Consider the following 24,971-nt stretch of genomic DNA (forward strand, 5'->3'; position numbering starts at 1 on the left):
GCTTCTCATCTCTTCTGCTCCTGCAGCAGCAATGTCATCCTTTGTTTAACACAGAATGTCTCAGAAGTTTTGTTGGTGGGTATGGGCTGGGTGTAGGTGGCCAGGTGCTGGCAGCACGGGTGGTCTCTGTGAGGAAACAGGGCTGTCCCATGCCAGACATAGCCGCTCCGACAGACCCACCATGGGGAATAGCTGAGCCCACTGCTAACACCAGTGGCACCCCTGGGAAAACATATTTAAGGAAGGGCAAAACCACTGTGTACCAGTGAGAGAGAGAGAGAGGAGTGAGGAGAAAAAAGTGGGGAATTCCACTGTGAACAGAAAGGTCAAAAAAGAAAGAGGAGATGGAGGTGGAGCAAGAAGTTCCCTGTAGCCCATGTAAAGAATCACAGTGGGTGCAAATATCTGCAGTGTGGCCCCTGAGGGACCCCACAACAGAGCAGGTGGATACTTTCTGAAGGAACTGAACAAAGCATCAGAGACAACTTTGAAGTATTTCACCTCAACCATAGAAAAAAAAATCTGTAAAATCTCGGGAAAAATGTTTTTGACTGGTCAGTCTGATAAAAAAAAATGTGAGTTTTCACTCTGGGGGAAAAAAACAGCCAAAGAAAACCAAGCCAAACAACAAACTTGCAAACCACAACCCGTCATAGGAAGCCCGACCATTTTTTTGCAAAGGGAGCCCAGAGCAGAACGCTGGGGGTCTTATGCCGCCGCTTGCCGCTTCTGCTGCTCTGAAACAGTTGCAAGAAGCCGGGTCTGCTGGGGCAGCGCTTCCAGGGCGGCAAGCACGGCGGTGCCACCGTCCCGAGGGGACCGCGCCGGTATGTCCATAGAAAAATGATAAAATTATGTGATGCAGGATTAGTCGGTTTGTATTTACACCCCGTACCGGGCGCTTTGCCTCCGACATGCACAACTGAACCCGCACACGTCTCCGGGCGGGACCCAGGTTTCACCTCGGTGGAGCGCTGGGTTCACGGGCAGCCACAGCCTCTTCCGAGCCGCTCCCTCGGGACGGGCGGGAGGGAACCCTCCCCGGGGCGGGGGAGCGATGGTGATCACGGACAAACCGCTCTGTCCCGCTCGCCCCCAGCCCCGCGGGTGAGCTGCCTCCGGCGGCCCCCGCCCGCTGCCCGGCACCGCCCCGCCGGCCGCGTCCTCCGGCCGGAGGCGATGGCTGGAGCGGGACGGGGCGGGGAAGGGAAAGGCGGGGGGAAATGTCGCGGTCGCTACGGGAGACGGGAGAAAACCGGAAGCCGGCGGGGCGGGGCGGCGCGGTGCTGGCGAGCGCTTCCCCGCCGCCAGCCTCTCCCCGCCGGGCGGCGGCGGCAGCGCCAGCGCCATGGGGTGCTTCTTCTCCCGCCGCAGGAAGCCGGCCCAGGGCGGCCAGCTGCCGCTGCAGCAGCAAGCAGGAGCCGGGCAGGACGCGGCCAGCGGCGAGCAGAAGGCGCCGCAGTACAGCTGGGACCTGCGAGCCAAGGTACCGCCCCGCCGGCGGCGGGATGGGGCTGGGGCTGGGGCTGGGGCTGGGGCTGGGGCTATCGCCTCTCTCAGCGGGCAGCGTGTCGCTCTCTCCTGCTGTCCGGGGTGTGTGCTCCGGCAGGGACCACGTCTTCCCCGGTCCCGCTGTTGCGGCTGGGTCCGCGCAGTTCAGTGCGTTTATTTGAACAATTAAAAAGTGTTTAGCCTAAGGATTTTGCCAGGCAGTCTCAAATTGTGCAAGCGGAGAGGGCGGCGCGCTGGATGCCGCGGCTGCCGGCGGGGCGAGCATCGGTGCCGGTGCGGGGCTGCTCCCGAGGGGCTGGCGCTGCCTCCCGGTGGGACAGCGCCCTGGGGCAGGCAGCTTGGCTGTGACTGTCCCCAAGGTGTCTGCCTGCCCTCGGGATCCTGATACAGCGCGGAGTCCCCTGGATGCGTGCTTCACTCCAGAAAACCGGGATTAATGGCTGGGGAGCTGCTTGTGCCCGGGCGAGTCCCCGCACCTGGCATTGGAGCGGAGGCACAAAACTCGTACCGTGTGTCCTGACTGTCGATATTGATGCTTCCTGCTTGGGTGTTTGCGCTGTTGGTTTGGTTGGTTGTTTGGGTTTGTTTTGTTTTTTTTTTTCTTTTTTAAGGTTTTGGGGTTGGGTGGGTTTTTTTCCTTTCCTCTTCTTTTTTTTGAGGAAGTAGAACTAGCTTATTAGCCCCTAAAAAGACAGATGAAGCCAAATCCTTTCCCGTGCTGTTTCCAGAGCTCCCGGAGGCAGTCATGAAGACTCAAGCGAGAAAGCATTTAAATGCTGGATAAAATGTATTTCTTCCTAGCATCATTTCAAGTTTCACTTCCTAAACATACAATGACATTGTAGCCCTACTAGGCCTCTCTTCCTCTCCTCTCCTCTCCTCTCCTCTCCTCTCCAGCTGCCTTCGGGTGGGGGAAGCAGGAACTGGGCAGGCGAAAAACGTAATGAATGTGGTTTCAACAAATAAAAATCCTCAAACCTTTAGGCCGTATTTTACAAGTATGGAAAAGAAAATGTGTGAACTTATTTGAATGTTTAGCTTGCTTGTGCCAGGTGCTCTAGGGTGTCCCTTAAGTCTTCCAAGTAGATTAAGGGAAGCTTAGATAGAGATGAGCTAGAGAGTGTGCGCGTGGCCTGGAGGAATTGGTTCCTTGGGGATAAAGATGAGCAATCTGTGCTGGGCTTATTGCTTTGACTGGCTAGCAGATATTTAGGGAGCAGACAGAGAAGGAGAGAAGAACAGCCTGTCACTTGTACGGAGACTATTCTCACAGCCAGAGGGGCTGTACTGAAGCCATATTTTAGTGACAGAACAAAACTTGGTCTAAAAGTAAATTACTAAATCAGCCTTTGGAATAATATTGTTTAATTTTAGAGCAAATTCACCAGCTAAAGCTCAACAGGTATGAGATTTTTTACCCCATCTACTTATATACAGCTAACTTTGAAAACAAAAAGAAGGAAAGTCAAGATATAGAAAGACTTGATTCAGAGAGTAGCCGGCCTTGTTGCTAAGGAGATGTTTGTTGTTAACTTGCTGGAAGAAGGCTCAAGCTAACATGAAACTGTTACAGCACCAACAATCTATCTCTGTGAAGTAAAAAAACGTGATCATGTATTGCATGTAAAACTTCCTCTTTTTCTATAAAAGACTCTTACAAACCAGAAGAATCAGTGAGTTTGGGCTGTGCTAGTGAACTGTGTAAAGCATCAAATTAGCTGCTTAATTTTGTAATGTACAGCCTAAGAATGGCTATTTTATGTCTAAGTTAATTTCTCTTGCTCTTTGCAGCCTTATTTTTCATTGGGCTTTTTGGGTGTAAGATTAATACATTAAACTAGGAAAGCACCTGGAGTCACCTTATCTTAGGTGAAGGAGTACTGACCACTTGCTGCACTAAACTTCTTGATCCCAGTTTGTATTAAGTGAGACCCTGTCAGTGTTAATGTAGTAGCTTTAAATGTTGTCTGTGATAGTTTGTCATGTTGTCTATTGCTTTCTCATTTATGATGCTTCACATATACTTATTTATTTCACAAGTTTGTACACAAAGTTAAATTGAAGTCAGTTGGCATCAAGACTCTTTCTATCCATCCAGTGCATTGAGTTGTATTCTAAACCCTGAAAACCTCAACTCTGTCAACAGATGTGCTAAATTGTCTTTTGATATTTATTTCCACCATTTGGGTTGGGGATGTGTTTCTGATTTTAGGCTCTCCTACTCAGTGGTGCAGCTGTGGTTATACAGTTTCGTTTCACAAGCAGGTTTGGCAATTGTCTGTAGGTTTTGTAAACTATGCTCTGTATGTTCTTAGAGGTGAGTATGTCTTGCTTCACTCCAGAAAACCGGGATTACAGCTATCTTCCTGTAAACTAATGCCATCCTGACCTGGCAGAAAAATGTAGGCACACTTGTGTGCATATTTGTGTGATTAGGAATGTGTGGAGGGATGACTGAACCTGAGGGGTTCCTCCAACAAAACTATTTCTTCTGCTTCTGAAGGGCATCATTGCTAGTTGAACCTATTTTAATGATGTTCTGATGGCAAAGGATGATTAGTATTGATACTGTCTGCTAGTGTAGCCCTAGACAAAGAGAAGTATGATGATATCCCAGTGACTATATAACTCTTGTGTAATAGTCCCAAAAATGGACCATGTGATAGAAAATTCTAAATAGAAAATATTATAAGATGCTGATAGTTGAATTGAAATTAAGGAAAGTATATGAATTTGAGGAGTCTTTTCAGATTTCTTTGTGACTTTATTAAGTGAGGACAGAAGTTTTAAGATAAGCAAAATTTAATCAAATTTAGATTACGTTGTGAATCTGCTGAAGTCTCTGTAATGCTTTCTGAACCTTGGGTTCAGAGAACTGTGTGAATATTACTTGTGGTGCAGTAGAAGAACCAGAGGATCAGATTATTTAGAAAACAGAAAGGAGAAGGATGAGCATTCAGTTTCTTGCTGCTCTGGGATTCTCAGTCCTTGAGTGGAAGTAGAGCACAGTTTATTCCAGAGTCTGTTAGTACTGCATTGCATCCTGAGGACTTATTATGTCTCTTGATGTCTTTGGGCTGTGATGAGAGTCACTTTTCTGACCAAGGGTGGGAGAGGAACTTGATGGTGCTCAGCCCTTCCTGAGGGGGTGAAAGCTAGCTCCTTCAGCTAGCTTTCCACCTGGGTTGGTTTTGTTTCCCACTGCATGACTAACAGCAGCAACTGAATGTGGGTATGCACAGACAGGAACTGGGGCTTTTGTTGTCTTGTGATGATACAAGATACATTCATGACCTCCACAGGAGAAGAAACACAAACAGCTGCATCATCTTTTTTGCTGTTGTCTCATGTTCACAGAAGTAGGATTAGATTAATTATGATCATAGTGGCATTTAGAGCTTAGAGGAACTTTCTTTCCCAGATTATTTTTTTAACTTTTAGGAGGAACAAGTAAAATTTTGTTTTATGTCAACTGAGTTGCAACTTAACTGGTTTAGTTGATAGGAAACGTGCAGCTATCATTGTTATTGTGCTGTGTAGCTGGATTTAAAAAGTTAAAAAACCTCAAGAGGTTTCACTTTTTGCCTAAATCATAGTCTTTTGTTAGTTACCTTACGTTTGAGGATTCTTCATGAATGGTCTGAGCTCAAGTGGGTATCTTGAATTGTCTAGATCTTGTTTAGGTAGCCATTTTGTACTTCATTTTTGAATATTAATAAAATAACTTTTTTTCTCTAAACATTAGATTTAAGGACAAACTAAGTCATTGTATCTCCTTTATGCTTCCTGGTGCACCAGAAGAACTATTGCTGTTTTTCTCAAAATGTGGTCAGATCAACCGAGAAACAGTCAGAAAGTTCATATTAAGCAGTATTTCCAGTTAGATCAAATACAGGCCTGTGGTAGCTTCCTTTCTTCTTTCACTTTTTCTATATGCAGTGTTTAGCAGTGGTTTGCTGAGTGTGAATGACTGTTTTATGCTATTATGGGCATTATGGAAAAACATGAAGATTCCCAAGAATAGAATGAAATGAGCATTCAGACTGTTGTATTGGCCACTTCTAAAGTCAGGGTGTGCGGGAGGTGCTCCAACATGAAAAACTGTTTGCTAGAGACAGGAATCTTCACTATACTTTGCACCTTTTCTTGTTGTGCAAGAATCTTGAAATCTGCCACTGGGTGAGTAACTTCAACAAGCAATCTCCAGAGGATGTTGCAACTCATTACTTGAGGGCACCAAACCCATGCAAGTATGAATATGCAGAAGTGTCTAGGCCTGGGAATGCACTTTTTTTTCCTATTTCCCTAATGTTAATTCCCCTGCTGACAAAAATAGTGCTTAAAGCTTCTTAAGTTGATGTGCCTACCCTATAGGTGCAGCTTTTAATGTCACTGGTTCTGCAGCCAACTTCTGTATATTATCAGCTGTAAGTTCTTTTTGCGCTGCCATCTGTAGTGACTTAGAGAGATAGGGGATGAGTTTTTGAGAATTATATTTAAAAGAGAAGACCTTAGTGTGAGTGGTTTAGAAATACTTTACAAACTGTTTGCTCAGCAGCCAGAACAAGGGTAACTAGAGGAGAACTGTAACCTGTTAAGAACAGCAGTACTTTCTCATATTTGTAGGCTCTATCACTATTGACTGAAACTCCTTCCCTGATGGATCCTGTGAAAAAGTCTTGCTAAGACATGAACTCATACCAGAAACATTTCAAGATGTTGGGATCCTTTATGATTCTAGGTACAGTTACCACTAACAGCTGTGAAGGTCTAGTACTTGCAAGCCTTCTTCCAAATGGGAGCTGCCCAGTTTTGGTGCCAGCAAACAGGATAGTGGTGGCTGGAGAGATGTATGGCATGTGCAGCTTTCACATAGCCTCTGACCTTCTTGCAAGACAAGTGTCTGCAGGAAGGAAAGCTGCTTAATTTACCTTGCACTTGTAACAGGATGCCCTGGAGCTGTAAGGAGCTGTGACAAACTCGTTTGCCTTCACTTCTCTCCTTTTGTTTGTTCTTTAAAATCCTTGCTCCTTAAAGTTTATCCTCTAGCCCTTTGTAACAGACTTCTCACCATTGTGTAATTGCTAAGAAAGCAAGAATAGGCTTCTGTGCCTGTTATGAGAAGGAAAAATATTAGCCCTGTAAGAAGGGCTGTCTTTTTCATCATCACATCTGGTTATTTTAGGTCATTCCATGGAGTAATTCCTGAACCTGTGCATAGCCACTTCAGTTAGAAGGCTTCAACTCTTGGGCTCTGCCAATATCTATTAATGTGCAACTCCTATCTACTCTAAGAACTGTTTCAATTCAGCTGAAAATATTAAAAGCTACTGCTGTGAATACTGGCACCTTTTGAATTTTATATCAGCCTGGGGGAAAAAAGATGTTTAAAAAACCTGTTAAGGGCTGGAGAGTAAAGCATCTCTCTGGGTAAAATGGGTGGATTTGGACAAAGGTTTTTGAAACTTTATCCAAACACAAAGGACAAGTAAATAAGTTATCAAATAGTTGAATTTTCCTGACCTGACACGTGCTTAAGATTTTATAGCCAGTGGAGCACCAAATGAATGGGCACAGAAATGTATATAGCCCTGGTTATGGTTGTATGAGACTGAAGATTTTACTTCTGTTTCTTTTGGCTAGCCTGTTGTTTTTTTTTTTTTTTTTTTGCTATGTTGCCAAGACAGAGCTTAAGAAGCAGTTGGTGTTCACTGTCAGGGGAAGGAAGGTGGTTGCAGTGATTTAATATTAACCTTGATGATACCTGAAGAGTTCAGAGACGGTGAATGTGCACCAAGAAGGCTGGTGGCATCCTGGCTTGTATAAAAAGGACTGTGGTCAGCAGGACTAGGGCCTTGACCTGTGCTTGCTACTGTTGAGGTTGTACCTCAAATCCTGTGCTCAGCTCTGGATTCCTCACTTCAAGAAAGACACTGAAGTGCTGGAGCATGTCCAGAGGAGGGCAATGGAGCTGGTGAAGGGTCTGGAGCACAAATCTGATGAGAAGCAGCTGAGGGAGCTGTGGTTGTTGGAAGAAAAGGAGGCTCAGGGAAGACCTTATTGCTCTCTACAACCACCTGAAAGGAGGCTGTAGGAGGTCAAGGTTGCTCTCTTCTCCCAAGTACCAAGTGATAGGAAAAGATAAAAGGCCCCAAGTTGTTCCAGTGGAGGCTTAGATGGGTATTAGGAAAAATTTCTTCATAGCAAGAGTTAGAACAGGCATCCCAGAGAAGTGTTTGAGTCACCATCCATGGAGGTATTTAAAATATGTGTAGATGTGGCAGCTGGGGACATGGTTTAGTGGTGGACTTGGCAGTGTCAGGTTGATGGTTGCACTTGATGGACTTGGAGCTCTTTTCCAATTTAAACTATTCTATAATCATATGGGCATATAAGGTGCTGTGGGATGCATCCTCACAGTCATGGTTCTGCCTTCAGGCCTGTTTCTCTGGCATGTTTCTTTAACCCAGGAGAAGTGAAATATTTATATCTGCTATAGTCTTATATCCTGTCCTCACAGGGGCAATAACCCAGTGGGGGGAGAGAGTATCAAATCTATTCCATGCAGTCTCTCCAGTCTGTACTGCAGTGTTAATCAATAAATACTCTTAGTCTTTAAAAGGATAACTGAAAACAAAATCAGAGGAAATGTACAAATTCCTTGGCATGGTCAACAAACTGAGAAGTAAAAGCTGTGTGAGGGTAGAACTCTTAGTTCTGGAAAATAGGCAAATAAAGAGGAGCTCCTGAATCTGATAATAAGCTGAACTTTTATCTTTAACTTGGCTACTGTTGGTACTCAAAAACTCTCATTTGAAACTGTCTATAAGTTGTGAGTTTGCTGACTAACCAGTATTTTTCACCTAGGCCTAAGTAAAATTGCGAAGTGAAGTTTCACACATCCTTGCAAAGGCCACTGGGTAGGATGAGCTAGTGTTGCTTCACAGGGTTTATAGAGCAGAGCAAATCAGAAAGATGTGCTTGGGTTCCAAGTTTCAAAAATGCTGTGAGTTCTGGAAACACTGAACTTCTCATTCCTAAGAGAAGTAACTGTTCCTCCGTGCCTCTTTTGAAAGCAGTAAGTCTGTGTCCCATGGCCATTAAAAAAAAAACCCAACACCCAACATACAGATATACACAAAGATACATACATGTTCTAGGAGATGCCTAGGAAGAATATGTCCAAAAGCAATTTTAATATTTGTTTTCTCAAGTAAGGGGAAATATGAGGGTAAGTAACTTGTATATTCAAATATGTAACATTACTTGAGACTAAGGACCTTGGAAAGTTAGAATCCAAAGTATGTTGTGTGACTGAGTCTCCATGAGGTGTCCCTTATCTTTTGAGTCTCCCAGTTTTACTTGTAACACTTCCAGCTAACTTTCCTGGATGTGTACTAGTGGTATTAAATATGATTGAGGAGAGAATTCTAGGAAGCCATCTTCATTGTCTCAACTTGCATTTTATTTGGAAGATTCATCAGCTGCAAAACTCCTTTCCTGTCTGAAGGTCATATATGTTGCATAAAATGAAATACATTTTATCAGCTGGTAGAGATTTTTAGCTTTCTTTGGCTGCTCCAGTCAAAAGCTACCAAGGCTGGTTTAATGAATGTCTGGTTTTTTTAATGCCCATTCTGGTTTATGCCTTTTACTGGCTTCTAAATATTGTGTCAATGTTGGACATGCTAGGAAGAAGTATTTTTAGGAATTGAAATACACCAAATCTGTGGTAATGCATGATAACTGATTATGATGCAGCAAATTTTAGGAGCTTCAAGGCTGATAATCAGAGAGCAGGTTGGTGAAGAGGTCTTGTGTTAGTCCTTCACTTACACACTTCTAAGTGCTATTTTAATGAGCTTTCACAAGAGGGCAGAGTAGAATTTGTTCCAGGAACTGTAGATGGCTTGAGACTTATATTAGAAATAAGCCAGCTCAGATTCCTTTGGTTTTCAGACAGCATGGGCTGTATTATTCATGCTTTCCACCTGTATTGCATCCATCCTAGGATGGATGTGTGGCTTGTGAGTTGCTGTTCCCTAAAGGAGAGTGCCAGGGAAAGCCACAGCCTCCCCCAGGTGTTCTGCCCCAGCCAGAGGGATGGTGGAGTGTGGAGGAGATCTGCAAACATGCCCCCTGTACCACCACTGCCAGTTTTTGCTTCTTGGACGTAGCTAAAACAATCTCATATGTTTTGTTAGCACAAAAATATTGTCATTGTTAGCACGAGATAATGCTGTGGCACACATTAATGAGCTCTCTGTAGTTTGCAAACATTATAGAGAAGATACTGTTTGACAGCAACAAGATTTCCTTGCAATGTGTTAAGGTAAAATATGACCAAGAAGATTACTCAAAAAAGAAAATACTGTGTATCTCCACCTTTATGAATCTGTAAGTATGTTGGACAATTTATTTATTACAGTTACTACTCTACCCAAATCATCATCCTTGTTGAAACATTTCAGAGTCTACAGTTAAAACTAGCTCCCCTTGTCCCTTTCTTTATTAAAGGACTAACTGAGTTGCTTTTTTTTATTCCCCTGGAGATCCTCAGAGGTGTAGTTTCACTTCTTAGTTGTATCTCAATACTGTGTATTCCAGTAGTTTAGCTGATAGAGTTGCTTCTGATCTTTCATCACTCATTGAAGACCCTTGTGGCATCATATCCTGTACTATTCAGTGGTGCTTCAATCACTGCAAGTCAATGGGCATTTAGCATTTTAATATTCTCTGCATTTGAAGACTTTAACCTATTTTTTTATTATTTTATTCCTCCTTCAGATTGACCCCAAAGAGTACACCTTTTCCGGACTTAAGAACGAAACTGTGGGTCGACTGCCTGGAAAAGTAGCAGGGCAACAATTTGTCATTCAGGACTGCGAGAACTGTCAAATCTACATATTTGACCATTCTGCTACAATCACGATTGACGACTGTGTAAATTGCCAAATCTTTTTAGGACCAATAAAAGGCAGCGTGTTCTTCCGTGACTGCAAAGATTGTAAGTGTGTGGTTGCCTGCCAGCAGTTCCGCACGCGGGACTGCAGGAAGCTGGAGGTGTTCTTGTGCTGTGCCACCCAGCCCATTATCGAGTCCTCCACAGGTATGAAATTTGGGTGTTTCCAGTACTATTATCCTGAGCTTGCTTTACAATTTAAAGATGCTGGTCTGAGTATCTTCAATAACACGTGGAGCAACATCCATGACTTTACCCCTGTGTCTGGAGAAAATAACTGGGGCCTTTTGCCTGAAACTGCTGCAGTCCAAGATTATGTTCCTCTGCCCAGCTCTGAAGAGCTGAAAGCTGTCAGGATTTCTACTGATGCCACAAAGAGTATAATACCCATAACTCGAGGGCGGAGACAGAAAAACAGCGATGAATCGTGTTTGGCCGTGTTTTTTGCCGGTGACTACACAACTGCAAATGCCAGGAAGTTAATTGATGAGGTGAGCAACCTTTGTCTTCATTCAGGCTTTTCAATTCCTAATTCAACATTCCTGTGGACAGCCTCTGATTCTCCCTGAAGGGGGACTATAGAGGCTCTGTTTGTCTACTGACCATACTGATCAACTGCATTGTTTAAAACTTCAAAGCAAGGTAAGAGACTGAATTTCATTTGATCAGTCAGTTGCTTTACAGTTGGCATCCTGTGAGTGGCACATCTATCCTCTAATAGTTCTGGTGTACTTTTCCATCATGGCACACCAAAGCAATGCTCTGAAGAAAATATGTAGTTGATTTGATGAACTTGGTTAAACATAGAGTAAGTGATTGACAATGCTTGTGGGAGGGATGTAACTAATTAACTTGTTAGCTTATTGTCCTGAAAGCCTCAGTTAACAAAAGTCTGTCCTGAAAGATTTTCAGGAGTAAAAAAAAAGAGTAAAAAAAGAAAAGTGTTAAAATGAGTAAAAAAAAAAAGTGTTAAAATGTATCCCCTGTTTCATCCAGTGCTGGAACTTTTTTTCTGAAAGAGGCAATGAGTGCTTGTCATGGCTGGTCAGCTGTCTAGCTGTCTTCAATGACTTAAATAGCTTTTTTTTATTGGTCTTTCTTTTAATTTCTTTTTTCCTGTGAGACAGCAGCCTCCAAGCTTGGCTGAGTTTGTACTTTCCTGGGGCTAAAAGCTGGGAGTGGCTGGCTGCTTTCACCATCCTTAAGTGCCAAGGATGTCACAGAGCAGAGCCAGTAACCATGGACCACAGCATCTGAGAGTGGTATCTGCAAAAGATGCTGGTCACAATGTTGTATGATCAACTAAACATCTGGTGGAGCTCTTTCCCTTGGGTTTTTGTCTGCAAGGAAAGAAAGCTGTAGGGTGTCTCCTTGCCTCCCCAGTGCCCAGCTGGACTTTTGTGGGACTGAGCTACTGAGTTACTAGAGTGAAGGGAGATAATGATACTTATGGGTGGTTTCTTTTCTGATGAAGGAATAGCTACAGGAGGAGGGTAATAGATGTGTTCTCCTCTGTTAGTAGTTATTTAGAAGTTAGAGTTAAGAAGATGCTAAAGGACTAGTTAGTGAGTTTCTGTGGAAATCTAACTGCTCTGCAGATTAATGGATATTTTGGAAGTAAAAATGTATTTGCTCCTTTCCCACGTGCTTTTAGTTTCATATTAGATTTGGAGTAAAAATGAGGGGGTGGGACGTGTATATGTGTTTTCAAATGTTGTTAACTCTTGTTCCAAAACTGAAAATTAGCAGTGGATAGATGAGAGATTGAGCTAATGCTTGACTGAACTATTGCAGACTAAGGAGAACTGACTGCTTGTTTCCAGATGCTGAATGCCTTTAAATCCCATTAGTTTCTGCTTGTGAGGGATTGTGGGGAAAAACACATAACCCTGGGCCCTAATATATAAAATAAAAACATTCACATTTATTCCTCTAGGTGCACTTGGGCAGAGGAGAAAATCTGGATGAATGGAATGAAAATAAACAGGAGTGTAGAAAAAGCAAATGATCTCTGAAAAGAGAAAAAAGGGTCCCTTTGCTCTGAGACCTAATGTGTATGGGAAAAATGAGTCTAATACAGTGTAATATGGATACTCAAGTAGAACTCTGTCTTAGAAGCATTTTTTAACATGAATTCTTCCTCTGTTAACAGATGACTAGCAAAGGCTTTCAGCTGGTACAGACTAAAGAGGTTTTAATGAAGGCAGAGGATGCTCACCGAGTTTTCCAGCAGAGTGCATTAGAATTCATTCCACTGCTGGAAAAAGGTGAGTTTGTGATTTTTTTCTCCTCTTGATATAGAAATCTGTCACTAGAGAGTTCTGGAGAAGAAAGAGGAATGAAGGACAAATCTGTATTTCAAGGGCATACTGTAAAACCTGTTGAGATGAGTTTTGGAAGCCTCAGTGAGGCCCTAAACCAGCCAAAACTCCTGAAGGCAACAGAAATGAGTTATTTCACATGTATTTTGTGTTTCTGCTCCCCCTCTAGTGGTCCAACTGCATAGTTCAGGAGCAGTGGCACGTGCAGATCTGCCTGGAGTGGTCAAAAAAAGCTCATGCTTTTAGACTATTTTCTGACTTGTCACAAGTGCTGCTCAACCACTGAGCTGTTTGGTGTTTCTGCATAAATTATTTAAGCAAATCAATATAGGTGTACATAAAGCAGATAAATGTTTAAAATTTTTGTTTGTAACTGGTGTGCTGTCTGAGTATTTCAAAAGCCTTTCTATTGATATGATTACAGTTGGGTTTTGTTTCTTCTTTCAGAAGTACTGACATCTTGTTATGTGTTGCATGCTAAAGCTCACTGCACATTCCCAGACTTGGTAGCAACATGCAGGTTTTTTCATGGTGACATGAGAGGTCTGTGATGCTCATTGTAAGAATAGGACGAAAGTCATTGCACTTGTAAGATGGTAGTCCAGCTTATGGGCAGTATTGCAGTCATGTGGGAAGAAATACCATGTTCAGAATGAAACCAGAGAAAGCAGATCTGCAAATAGTGGGTGAGAACAAGTCTAAAAATCAGGCAATTCACTATCTTGGGACTTAAGCAAAAATGCTTGAATGACTCAGTCCCACTCCACATGTCTGTGAAATGGCTCACTATTTGAGCAGTGTAGTCTGACTCACTTCCATGATGACTTGACTCCTTAGCATTTTTGTGCTATTACTGCCTTTCAAGAAGTAAAACTGGAATCCTGTCCAAAGTTCTGAAAAAAAAAAAAAAAAAGGCATGAAATTGCAGATGACACTGTGCTTTTTTTTTGTAACATATTTGTCTTTTTAATTCTTTATCTTCTGTTATGGGGCTGCTCAAGCAAAAAAATAAAATGCTTCTTGTGAGCTTCACAATTCCCTATGGGTTGGGACTATGGGCTGAGAAATCTACTGTTTAATGCCAAGCTTAAAAGTATTATTGATTTTAGATGAACCTATTTTCTAGGTCCAGTGGTTGCTTTGGAATTCAATGGAGATGGTGCTGTGGAACAATGTCGAAGCACAGTAAATGAAGTTTTTAGTGGCACCAAGGTAGGCTGGTGTATTGCTTTATTCACAGAAAATATTACAGAATGTTTGAGCTATTTCATGGTCAAGATATAGTGTTGACATACTACACAATCTTTTTCGGTTCATGGGTAGTAAAATTAGAATATCCTTTTGTTGTTGTTTGGTTTTTTGTACTCAAAACATGAGTTACTCTTTGCTGACAAGAATATTGTCCTAGGAAGAAAGTTCTGAATCCCCATATCCACTGAAGAATACAAGATTTCCACTTAAAACTGTTATTTCACATAACACAAAATCAAGTTCTATAATTGTAGTACAAAAAAGTTCCACTTAAGCCTTGGATTTAGTCACTTAACTGTGGTGTCCTGTCTATTAAACCACAACAAAGATAATATTTCAACTTTTTTCCATGTTTACTTTTGCTGTGTAGGATACCACAGAATGCCTTCCTTCAAAGACAGCATTCTTTTTTCTTCTGTCAGCTTCTTTCACTTTAGCTTCCTTACACCACACCTCATCTTTCCTTGCTGTTCCCTTTCTCTAAACGGTGATGGTTTTGAGAAAGTTTATGGAAACGTTTAGAGCACTCCTGATAACAGGAGAGTGACAAACCCTTTGCTTTCAGGCAGTTGTTCAAAGAAGATTTCAATATCTTTAAGACATCTAGCATCCATGCAGCTCCTTGCTGTCTTTCAGTTCCTTTCAAAGGACTTCCTTGGAACTAGGCTGCCCAGTTTCTGGAAAACAGTCATCTTGTAGCTAGAACTTGGACTTTCACATCCACTGATAAATTTTGAAAAATGAAAAAGTAATTGAAGTTACTTTTTAAAAAATAGTCATCTGCTGGAGAAGCAATGAAGATTTTTTGAGTGTAATGTAGCACAAGGAAGTCTTTCTTACAAACTCTCCCTTTCTGTTAAAGGAAAGTAGTAGTCTAAGGATTTTGTGTATTTATTTTTCCTCTGCTCTCCTGGGGAGAGTTGACTTTTCCAATCAATATACATCTAAATAGATACTAACTGAAGCTGTGACCCCTGAATAATGAAGCCCCAAGCTCCTGATCCTGAAGGCAAGGGTTAATGCAGCCAGAATGTGTGCTAGGAAAGGGTGACAATAACAAATGGTGGAGGCATCAGGGCTGAGAGAATACTAGGATTTGTTCTATCACACAGTGGGAACCCGCAGAGTTGTGTCTCTCATGAAATGCAAAACTAAAAATAAGCATTACTGGTTCCAAATGAGCACGACTGCTTTTACTGATGCATAACTATTTTCTTGTTTAACAAAACAGGTTTTTGTATCAGAAAGCAAAGCATCAGCATCTCAAGATGTAGACAATTTCTACAATTTTGCTGACATGCAGATGGGAATGTGAAGTTTAGCATGAAGGTGCTCACGTACGGTTTGTCTTAGACTTGGACATCACTTGGCTTGAATATCGCAGTAGTTTTGTCATTTAGTTTTGTATTTCTCATATATTCCTTTCATAAAGCCACTGGTGGTTTTTAATACATTATCTGAACTGGAGTAAACTGCATAGCCAGCCATGTGCATTGTGTTTGAAACTTAAGTTTAACTTCAAAAACAATTGAGCTTTTCTACTAACTTTTTTACAGTGATTTCTAAACATCTATCGACACTTGAATGTTTCTTGACCACATCTAATGATTATACATATTTTAAAAGTGCAATGCTGATCCAAGTTTGATGCAGTAGTAATTGTTATCTTTCACTCAGACACATTGTTTAGAAAGTGTATTTATGTGAAATTTGCCCTTCAAAATTTTCCCACATGCAAATTTGTCTTTACTGGGGGTCCAGGAAGGAAGCTGTAGTCATTTACTTTTTCTGAAAGCTTAGTCTGAAATTAATTGTCCTTGTAGCATGCTTTCAAAAGCAGTTTGTGACTTTGGCTAACTCTCCTTCAGCATGCTTTTTGAATAAAGTTGTTTGCAGCAGCATTTGTGGTGAGAGTTGTCACAACAGCATTCTGGTAAGTGAGCACTTGCCAGGCTTTTCTGCTCTAGGGTGAATCCTGAGCATGAGTGCTCTGCTGAAGTTGCTCTAAGGTCTGCTCAGGTTCTTTGGCAACACAGCTGCCTCTGGCATTGCCAGCTCACACGAGGGATATATTTGAGGTTTCTTTGCACTTGAGCAATAAACCTCTGGCATATTGTTGTTTGCTAGAAGGGACATAGCCAGTAGTCAGAGAAGGACTCTGATGGTATTAAAAACCCCTTCTTCCTTGCTAGACCCCAGAAGAAGGCTTTTACTTGCAGAAGTAATATAGAAAGTGATGTAAAATGCTACACACTGCCATAGGATTTATTTTGTATTAATTCCAAAGACAGACTGAAGAAGTACTACCAGCATTTTGTGAGATGTATTTGAATAGTGTTCAGTAATAATGCTTATTGTTCAATAATGCATATTAGAATGCAAATCTATATGGATATTAAAAACATGATTGATTTATTTTTGCATATTACATCCTTACTGATTTTTCTACATGAACTTAAAGCTTCAGTCCAGGTTTACAAGCCCTCTGTAATACTTGAACCAATTGTGCATGCAGACACACAAAACCAAATTTCATAATTAAAACATGGCTTGCCAGTTTCTTAGCCTTTACAATTCATTGAAAGGATTGGGGCTGTTTTGAGGTGCTAAAGCCATTTCCTCATTATGTTCATCCATCAAAAGGGAAGATCTTGCAAATTTTAACTGAAGATGAGTCTTGACTCATCAGTTTCACAGCTCTGCAGCTCCAAAGTGGGTGGCTAAAAACATCTCTAATTTTTTTTGAATTAGCACATGAAAGAATCTCTTCTCCTGAAATTCATAATTCTGTAATGCCCAAGAGAGGTTCTGAACTGTCATTTTGTTGCTACTGGGCAAATGCTTGCCATTAGTTTAAACTCAAGAATATGTCCTTAGGACCTCTTGTTATAGTTATGCATAGATTAAATAAAGAAGAATATGTCCTGAATAAACTAAACCATTGGTGTACTGGAGGTAAGAAAATTGCCACTTCTTTGAAATGTTTTTATTTAACAAAGTCAAGCCACCACCAGAATTAAACTGGTAGCAGAAATTACTACTTGCACTTAGGCAGCCAGGAATTTGTTGTTTTTTGGGGTCTTTTTTGGTAAATATGAGGTAAGGCCTGTAAAAAGAGCTAAAAATTTTATCTTGCTCTCCAAAGTACTAGCACAGCTCATCAGTCAACATTTACAGGAATTAATCTAGACATGTAGAGTTAATATTATTTTGGTATGGACAGTACATTGAAATTGTATCATGTACTTCAGAGCTGGCATTGTGTGATTTGTATTAGCAGTACATATACCAGACTATCTTGGTCTCTAAACTTCTACATAAATATTTCCAGAGTTACATGCTGACACATGATTATGTGTATGTTTGTTTATAGCTTATTTTTTGTATCATTAACCTGCCCTGGAAACAAAGTGCTAAATGGACTTTTGTGACTCCTTTTGCTGGAGGACAGGAAGATTAATTGAAAATTAATCTAGGCTTGAAACAGTGGAATAACTTTTCTATGTGCTGGGAAAGAGCAGTGTTGCTTTTTTATTTTTAACAATGATGGTCTGTTTACCGACATAAAGAATTTTTAATAAAAAAAAAAAACCTAAATAATGAAGGAGTTTCTCAATCCAATTATTTATCTTTTGATTTCCATTTCTTGCTAACATGTGTTAAGAACACTTCTAGCTTAAGAGTCAGGAATTCTTTGCATTACAGAATGGTACGTGTTTAATGTATTCTTTGTACATTTCTTGTGTAGCTTTTAATGTAATTTGTATTGCACTGTGAATGTGATTCATAATAAACATTTGAAATATTTGAACTCTGGATTCTGAAAACTTCTTAAAATTATGGTAGATTGAAAAGCATAATTACATTATATTAGGTATAAAAACTGGGATATTAAACAGGAGTATATCTTGAAATAGATACTCATAGCTAATTGAAAGTAAGCTTTAACTCTCTAGGCATTCATCTTCTGGAAAAGGTGATTTTTTTGACAGCAGGAATTTTTCCTCAGTCAGAGATTGTGGTGTTTATAGAAGTAAAATTGTTAATTTAGAAAGGTCCATTTAATATATAACAACCAGTAAAATCCTCCTGAAAACAGGCAAACATTTAATACATTTCCAAATGTGGCTTTAAACTCATCAGAAATGTGACTTTTCCAAGAAGAGATGGTCCAGGGTAACTCTCACTAGGCATGAGTGTTTGGAAAGAACATGAAGTACTGTATATATGTCAATACAAATGTCTTTTGAATATATTGAGTAAAATTGTGAAGCTTTAAAGTATCAAAGCTTTTGGTTTACCTTTAGCTATTATTATACAAGTTTATAGTTTGGAAACCATCTTGTTACCCCAGTTGGATGCAAGTTGCCTAATAATCTTTTCTTTTATGTATCTGAGTCATACCAAAGCTGCCCTTAAGTATTTTCACCATTTTTCACAATCACATCTTCAAATATGAAATGAAGAAGTATCTGTGCCCCAGTTGCTAGAAGATCACCCAATTTCTTTTGTCATATCTAATATACATGCATTCTTTTGCATGATTTTAATCCACATACCAGGCTGCACTTATATAACTTGGACAGATTTTTTTCAATTCCATAAAGCAACCATAACCTTTTATTAGAAAATACTTGCTTAAGTCATTCTGACTAATAAGGGGAAAAAAAGTTTTACTAACTTAAGCATGAGTAAAACTCTGTAGCTGAATATTTTCTTACTTAAATGCTGTTTTTTAAGTATTTAGGTTTTATTAATACAGAATTCAGTGTTCTGCACAAATTTAAATCAGCATTGACAATAGTATCTTCTAAAAGATGTTGACTTCAAAGGCTGTTTTCATAAAAATTTAATGCAGGACATAGTGAAATAAATCTTTTAACACCTAGGAGTAGCCCGGTTGCCTGCCTGATTAGTTCCTAAACTGTAGGTCTTTTACTATTAGTTCCTTGTTGACTCATTGGGACCTTTGTGCCATTTATTTTTGGAATTAATGAGTAAGCCTCCTGAGTCCACAAGGGTGATATAGGTCTTAGGAGGTCTGCAGAAACAGCTCTTCCAAGGCATATTTAAATCTGATCTAAACCATGTAAATTCCACTCCAACAGTTTCAGAAGCTGTGAATAAGTGCCAATTGCAAGTATTGTCTCTAGCATCCATGGATTTGAGTGCGATGGTGCAACTGGCTGTAGCACTTTCCTGAAGCTGTGTGCTGTAGTGCTGCATTTTGCTGCAGTATCTGTTGGAAGGCAGTTAGTTCTGGGAGTCCACCCTGTTCCTTGGGCATTGATTGCAGAGTTTGCAGCATGAGCTATAGTTATTTGCTGAGGACAACAATTTCTGAAAAGTAATCATTTACTGTATTGCCATCCTGAAAGTTTTTCTTAAAGCTGTCTATTCTGAGCTCTGTCTCTCAGCACAACCATTTACATATGGCAAAACCTTGCAAACATCAAACCTGCTAGAAACAAGATGTGCAGGAGGATTAACTGAATGCCTGGGAGTCACGGAGCATTAACAGTCCAGACATTAATATCTTGGTGTCCAGTTTGATAGAAAAATGCTTTTTACTGCTTTCATCTCTTCAGAGGGCCCAGTTGCCATAAGAGTGTTGCTGGTAATGTTTGTGGTCAGAGCCTTCCTGAAGCACATCACTGCTTCTATGTAAGAGAGGAGAAAAGGAGGGGGAAGTGAGAGAAGCTTTTAAAAAAGCTCTGAAGTTTTCTGAGTACATAAAGAAAAATGTGCAACTGCTCATTCTTTTTTTTTTTTTTTTTTGATGCATTTAGTGATAATCCCCAGCTATGACAATTTAATGGCCAGAGTATCTAAGTATTTTCCCAGAATGTATATTAAGCAATGTGGCCAGCATCTGTCAAGTACAAGTCATCCTCTTTCCAATTGCTTAAGGTTTTAAAATTGCCAGTGCTGCAAGGGCCCAGGAGATCTTTCAAATCTGTGTGGATTTTACTTGTATCCTTTTGCTGAAAGAGATGTAGAAAGTTTGTTTTTCAAACAACAGGTAAAGTTCATAGATAGGAAATTACAGTGATGTTAAAAGGCTCTTGAACATTTAAACAAGTATTTAAACAAGTGTTTGTCTGATGTTCCCAAACTGCAAAGGCTGAAAGCAATGTGCTATTATAAGATCTACCCAAATGATGAGGCTAAATTTAAAGCAAAGCACCTCTGCAGCACTGGGAGCTCAAAGGACTCTGTGTCTAGATGACAGTGGTATGGATCTCTCTGCTTTTTCAACTTCATTTTAGCACAAGTATTGTGGTAGTGAAGTCACAGTTCATAGAGTCATGTGAGAATCTACACTTTAATTTTTGAGATCCTTTTGTCATAGGGAAGAAAACTTGGAAAACTTGGGTTTGTTTCTTTATTTTGGTTTGTCTTTTTATTTTCCTGTTTAAGCCATTAAACTCGTGTCTCAAAAATAAAAAGAAAAATAATTAAACCTTTTGAGGGATATGGAAAGGTGGGGTGACCACAGAGCTGTGATTTCTGAGCACTGGAGGGAGCAGCAGCCCTACTGTCCCCTACTTACCTGGATGCTGTCTGCTGTGGTGAGATTTCCCCCAAACTGATGTACATCACCAGAGAGGCAGCTAACTTTGCAGATCTTTTAGGCAATTTACCTTCTTTATTTTTTAGGCAATTTTATTTCCTCACTACTACAAGCATAACATGTATTCTTTGATTCTTTTTTTTTTTTAGGTACTTACTTCCATGCATTTAAGGTACAGAACTGTAATACTAATTGGTTTTGAAAGCTACTGGCAACCCTCTCCATTCTGTGCTACTGTCTTAGAAGGAGAAAGATAAATCAAAGATCTCCCTAAGCACAGAACTTTGAACTTGTCAGATCCTGAGAAGCGAAGCTGGGACATTTTGCTCTTAAGAGCGTAAATGGTTCATGATTGTGAAGGTACTTTTTTTTTTTTGTCTGAATGTCCTGATCTTTTTATGAAGGGAGATCTTCCCCTCCATTTCTGAAGTCCCTCCACAAAACAAAACAAAACAAAAAAAACACTTCAGGGGCCTTTTTTATAGAGTCCTGGAGATAAAATGGAAGGGCTGTACTATGACCTGAGGGCATCTTTTGATAGCTGCCCCAACAAGTGCTAAAGGATTGGATTCAGTGTTTAAAGACTATCTTTTGAAGCTCTGAGTGTTCTTTGCTTCTATTTCTGCTAGTGAGTATCAGAAACATTCTTAGTCACAAGGGTTTAGAGATGGCTAGCCATCCTTATTTGAGATTCTGCTTTGCATTTTTTTACACAGAAGAATGAAAGTTTCTCCGCAGTCATAATTAAAGCTCTCATTTGCAGGTGCATGTTTGTGCTTTATGGTAACAGTTCAATAATTTTGCTCACTGTGAAAGGAAAATAAAGAAGTTAAGCTTTTCTGTCTCTTGCCAGTAACTGCCAATGCTTGCTCTGGTTTCAAGGACATTGTGTTAAGGTTTCATCAATGGTATCTGCTCTACTGATGAAGGGAGTTTTATGCAGCATCTATGCATTTCAAAGAAAAGTGGTATTACCAGCCTTTGGTATCTGTGTATTTCTTTTATCAGAGACAACTAGAATCACTGGCCAGGGAGGCTTCTATGTACAGGCTGGGAATGCCACAAAGACTTGGAGGTAAGGGGTTTGATTTAACTTCTCAGGCCTTTCTAATGCTTATTTCCCCCAACTACTCCTCTGTGACATACTTCTCTGGCATCTGATCAGTGATAGCAGATGCAATATAAAAAAATACTTGTTATTCAAATTTACTGGAGTGCTTCTAGGTATTTCAGTTAGAGGTGCTTCTTTTGTGGCTCAGATCCATGTCAAACTCTGCGTGACCATCTTCTCAAATGTTAAATGCTACTTCAGTGTAACTTTCTTAATATCCTAATATACCACAGGCAGCTTTTGTACAGCTGAGTTAGGACTTGGTTCAACTTGGGTATGGTATATGTGCATACATTATTTTACCCTGATCATACCTCTTCTAGTTTCCAGATCATCCTTCCTTTGGGAAGACTTCCTGTTTGTGCTACATTTTATCAACATGGTAACATCTGCCTTTTTGAGATCTATAGTTCACCCTTTTGTGAGCAAATGTAGAAACTGTGTTGCATACGTCTTCAAAAAGAGCAAAAGTGTACAATCTGCTTCCTATTTATTCATCTTGCTTGATGTTCCTATAGAAATACACAATGAATGTAAAGCATTTATTGAAATTTGTAGCCCCACAGACTTTCTGATATGGGTTTTCCTATGTCACTTATCTTTTGGCTATGAGACCACCACATACAGTTGTAGATTTACTATAGAATTAGAAGCTTGGATGCCATTTTCTCTTGACATGTGACAGCCAGTGTAGGGAGGTGTGTGTGATTCCAGACATGGGAAATGAAGATAGCTGCTAAACACCTTTCCTGGGTTGGGCTGCATCTGCTCCTGATGAGGTCACTCATATATATAGTAATCTGCCAGGAAACTTCTTGTAAGAATGTTTCCTTCACTTCATTCTTTATTGTCCTTCAGAATGATGGATACTTTAAACACTATATGTGGGTGTGTCTGTGTTGTGAGTATACTCTACTAAGCAGGTTTCATGGACACAGAAAAAATATAAATTGCTCTGAAATCCTAATGAAGATATTGGTACTTGAAAATGGTTTTTGTTCAGTTTAACTCAATCAGACTTTATTTCTTTTATGATAAGAAAACAGGCCTTTAGTACATGAACTTGGTTTTATCACTCTGAATTCCCTTCATTTAGGTTTTCAAATCTCTTGTCTTGAATTTAATATTGCTTGCCCTGCTGCCTGCTCCACCTGGTTTGATATAAAGGATTCCACAAGTGGCAGTGGTAGGGGCAGCATTCTTGGTGTGTTACTCGATATTGTGGTTTTCTGAAGCTGCTCAGAGTGCTTTTCTGGCAGGTAAATGAACTGAAGGCAAATGAGGTGATTGCTGGTGTGTGAAGGAAGTCATACGTGTCAGCATTGCTGCTTAGTTGTGGTCTAACTGCATTTGTAGAAAGCTATGCCTCATAATACACTCAGGAATATGAACCAGTTATTTCAAAGAAAAAAGACTTTTTTTTTTTTATTTTGAAGCCGGTAGTAGATGCATGGAAGTCCTTGCCAGCAGTGATTTACAGTCAGAAGCCTACAAGAATTCAGTGAGAGCTGACTTGGACAAGTATTGGAGAAGTGATTTGTTGAGGGTTACTAAACAATGCTCCACATACTGCTTGGGAAATGTGATTAAGTACTTGGAGAGTACTCAGGGGAAGTATCTTACTGTGGATGCCCACATGGGCCAAGAGGAAGTCAGTGCGAGGTGCCCGTGACTTGGTAGAGCAGGTGGGAGGCTAGGCTGAGCTAGATGGAACATTTGGCTGAAACAGTGCCTCTCTTCTTATGATCTGTTTCTCTTCATCTTTCAGCTACTGTCAGAAAACATTGTAGAAATGCAGCTCAGGCATGCAAAACTATCCTTTCCATGCTTGCTGCTTATCTCTTCCTTTTTCTCCTTTGTACTCCTTATTATAATCTTGCTGTTTCTTTTCTGTGCCTGGCCTCAAGAGAAGGCCTGTACCCCAGATCTGAGTCCCCAGGTTCCATTTCTTTCTCTGCCGAGTTTCCATAGCCCTTCCATGCCTCAGTTACTTTGTGCATGGAGAAATGGGGCTGCAGCAGCTGAAGGATGATCTCCAGCTAAGACTCTTTGCAGCAGTCCTTCTGCTAAGGAAGGCAAAAGGGGTTTCCAGAGGGTTTGACGCAAGCAATACTTGCTAATAGCAGTAAGGGAAATGAGTGTGGGTGTGGGGCGTAACAACGGAGGAGGTTTGCTGAATTTTTGCCACTGTTTCCTTTATTCTGATGCTTCCTACTGTGCTTTCTATCCAATGCTGTTTCAATGCCATAGGCTGAATGATTAACACTGATAACTGGCTAAAAGCTGCCTTAAGGTAAACCTTATGCTCCTTATTTTACAAATTGTGCCACTGAGTTCTCAGTTTAATGCTGGACTGGGCTGAGATGGGTGCATTGTGCACTCAGAAGCTGCTGGAAGGTAAAAGGGATGTGGTGAGGTGCCTGGCTACCTCCATTGCTGCCACCAGCTGCCCAGTCCAAAGCTGAGTCTTGGTAGCCAGTGGCTTCAGGGATGCAGACCAGGCATTGCCCCTTGGCTCATCTTCTGAGCTGGCAAAGGGAAAAGCAACACGTGGGAGTGGCAGGAGCCAGCTCCTGTCTCTCGTCCGGTTTCAGGTATGGTTCTCTCCCCTCTGACCCTGACACCCACTGGAAGGGCTGAGACTGTGACCTTCACTTCCAGCCCCTTCACAGAACCACAGGTTGGAAAGACCCCTGGGATCATCGAGTCCAACCCATGACCGAACACTGCCATGTCAACTAGACCATGACACTGAGTGCCACATCCAGTCTTTTCTTAAACATCTCCAGGGACGGTGACTGCACTATCTCCCTGGGCAGCCCATTCCAATATCTAATCGCCCTTTCTGTGGAAAAAATCTTCCTCATGTCCGACCTAAAACTCCGTCCATAGTTTTACACTATGACCTCTTGTCCTGTCGCTGGTTGCCTAGGAGATGTTGACCCCCACCTGGCTACGGCCTCCTTTCGTGGTTGTAGAAAGTGATAAGGTCACCCCTGAGCCTCCTCTTCTGCAGACTGAACAACCCCAGCTCCCTCAGCCGCTCCTCACAGGACATGCGCTCCACACCTTCACCAGACACGCTGCCCTTCTTCCTTCCCCGCCGTCCGCCTCCCGCTCGCTCTCCGGGCAGGGGGCGGCTCTGCCGGCGCAGCTGGCAGGAAGGCCCGGCGCGGGCAGGGAGGGAAGGGGAAGAGGCGGGGCCTGGAGCCCAGCAGGGTCAATAATACAATAGGGCTC

At 41.2% G+C, this 24,971-nt stretch overlaps 1 protein-coding gene across 1 annotated transcript; it reads left to right on the top strand.

Moving 5' to 3' along the window:
• The first annotated feature begins 1,251 nt into the window (after positions 1 to 1,251).
• RP2 (RP2 activator of ARL3 GTPase) lies at positions 1,252 to 17,857 on the top strand. The gene is made up of 5 exons (XM_054628086.2): positions 1,252 to 1,486; positions 10,300 to 10,965; positions 12,627 to 12,741; positions 13,922 to 14,007; positions 15,278 to 17,857. Exons 1-5 carry the CDS (start codon positions 1,349 to 1,351, stop codon positions 15,359 to 15,361), a joined length of 1,089 nt encoding a protein of 362 aa, XP_054484061.2. The 5' UTR covers positions 1,252 to 1,348; the 3' UTR covers positions 15,362 to 17,857.
• The last annotated feature ends 7,114 nt before the right edge of the window (positions 17,858 to 24,971 follow it).

This window comes from Agelaius phoeniceus, chromosome 2, assembly GCF_051311805.1.
Source record: "Agelaius phoeniceus isolate bAgePho1 chromosome 2, bAgePho1.hap1, whole genome shotgun sequence".
Lineage (NCBI taxonomy): Eukaryota > Metazoa > Chordata > Aves > Passeriformes > Icteridae > Agelaius > Agelaius phoeniceus.

Excerpts from the sequence above, each read along its gene's own strand:
- RP2 (XM_054628086.2), top strand. The coding sequence starts at position 1,349 with ATGGGGTGCTTCTTCTCCCGCCGCAGGAAGCCGGCCCAGGGCGGCCAG. Across the intron at positions 1,487-10,299 it reads GCTGGGACCTGCGAGCCAAG|ATTGACCCCAAAGAGTACAC; the intron begins GTACCGCCCCGC and ends TTCCTCCTTCAG. Across the intron at positions 14,008-15,277 it reads AAGTTTTTAGTGGCACCAAG|GTTTTTGTATCAGAAAGCAA; the intron begins GTAGGCTGGTGT and ends TTAACAAAACAG.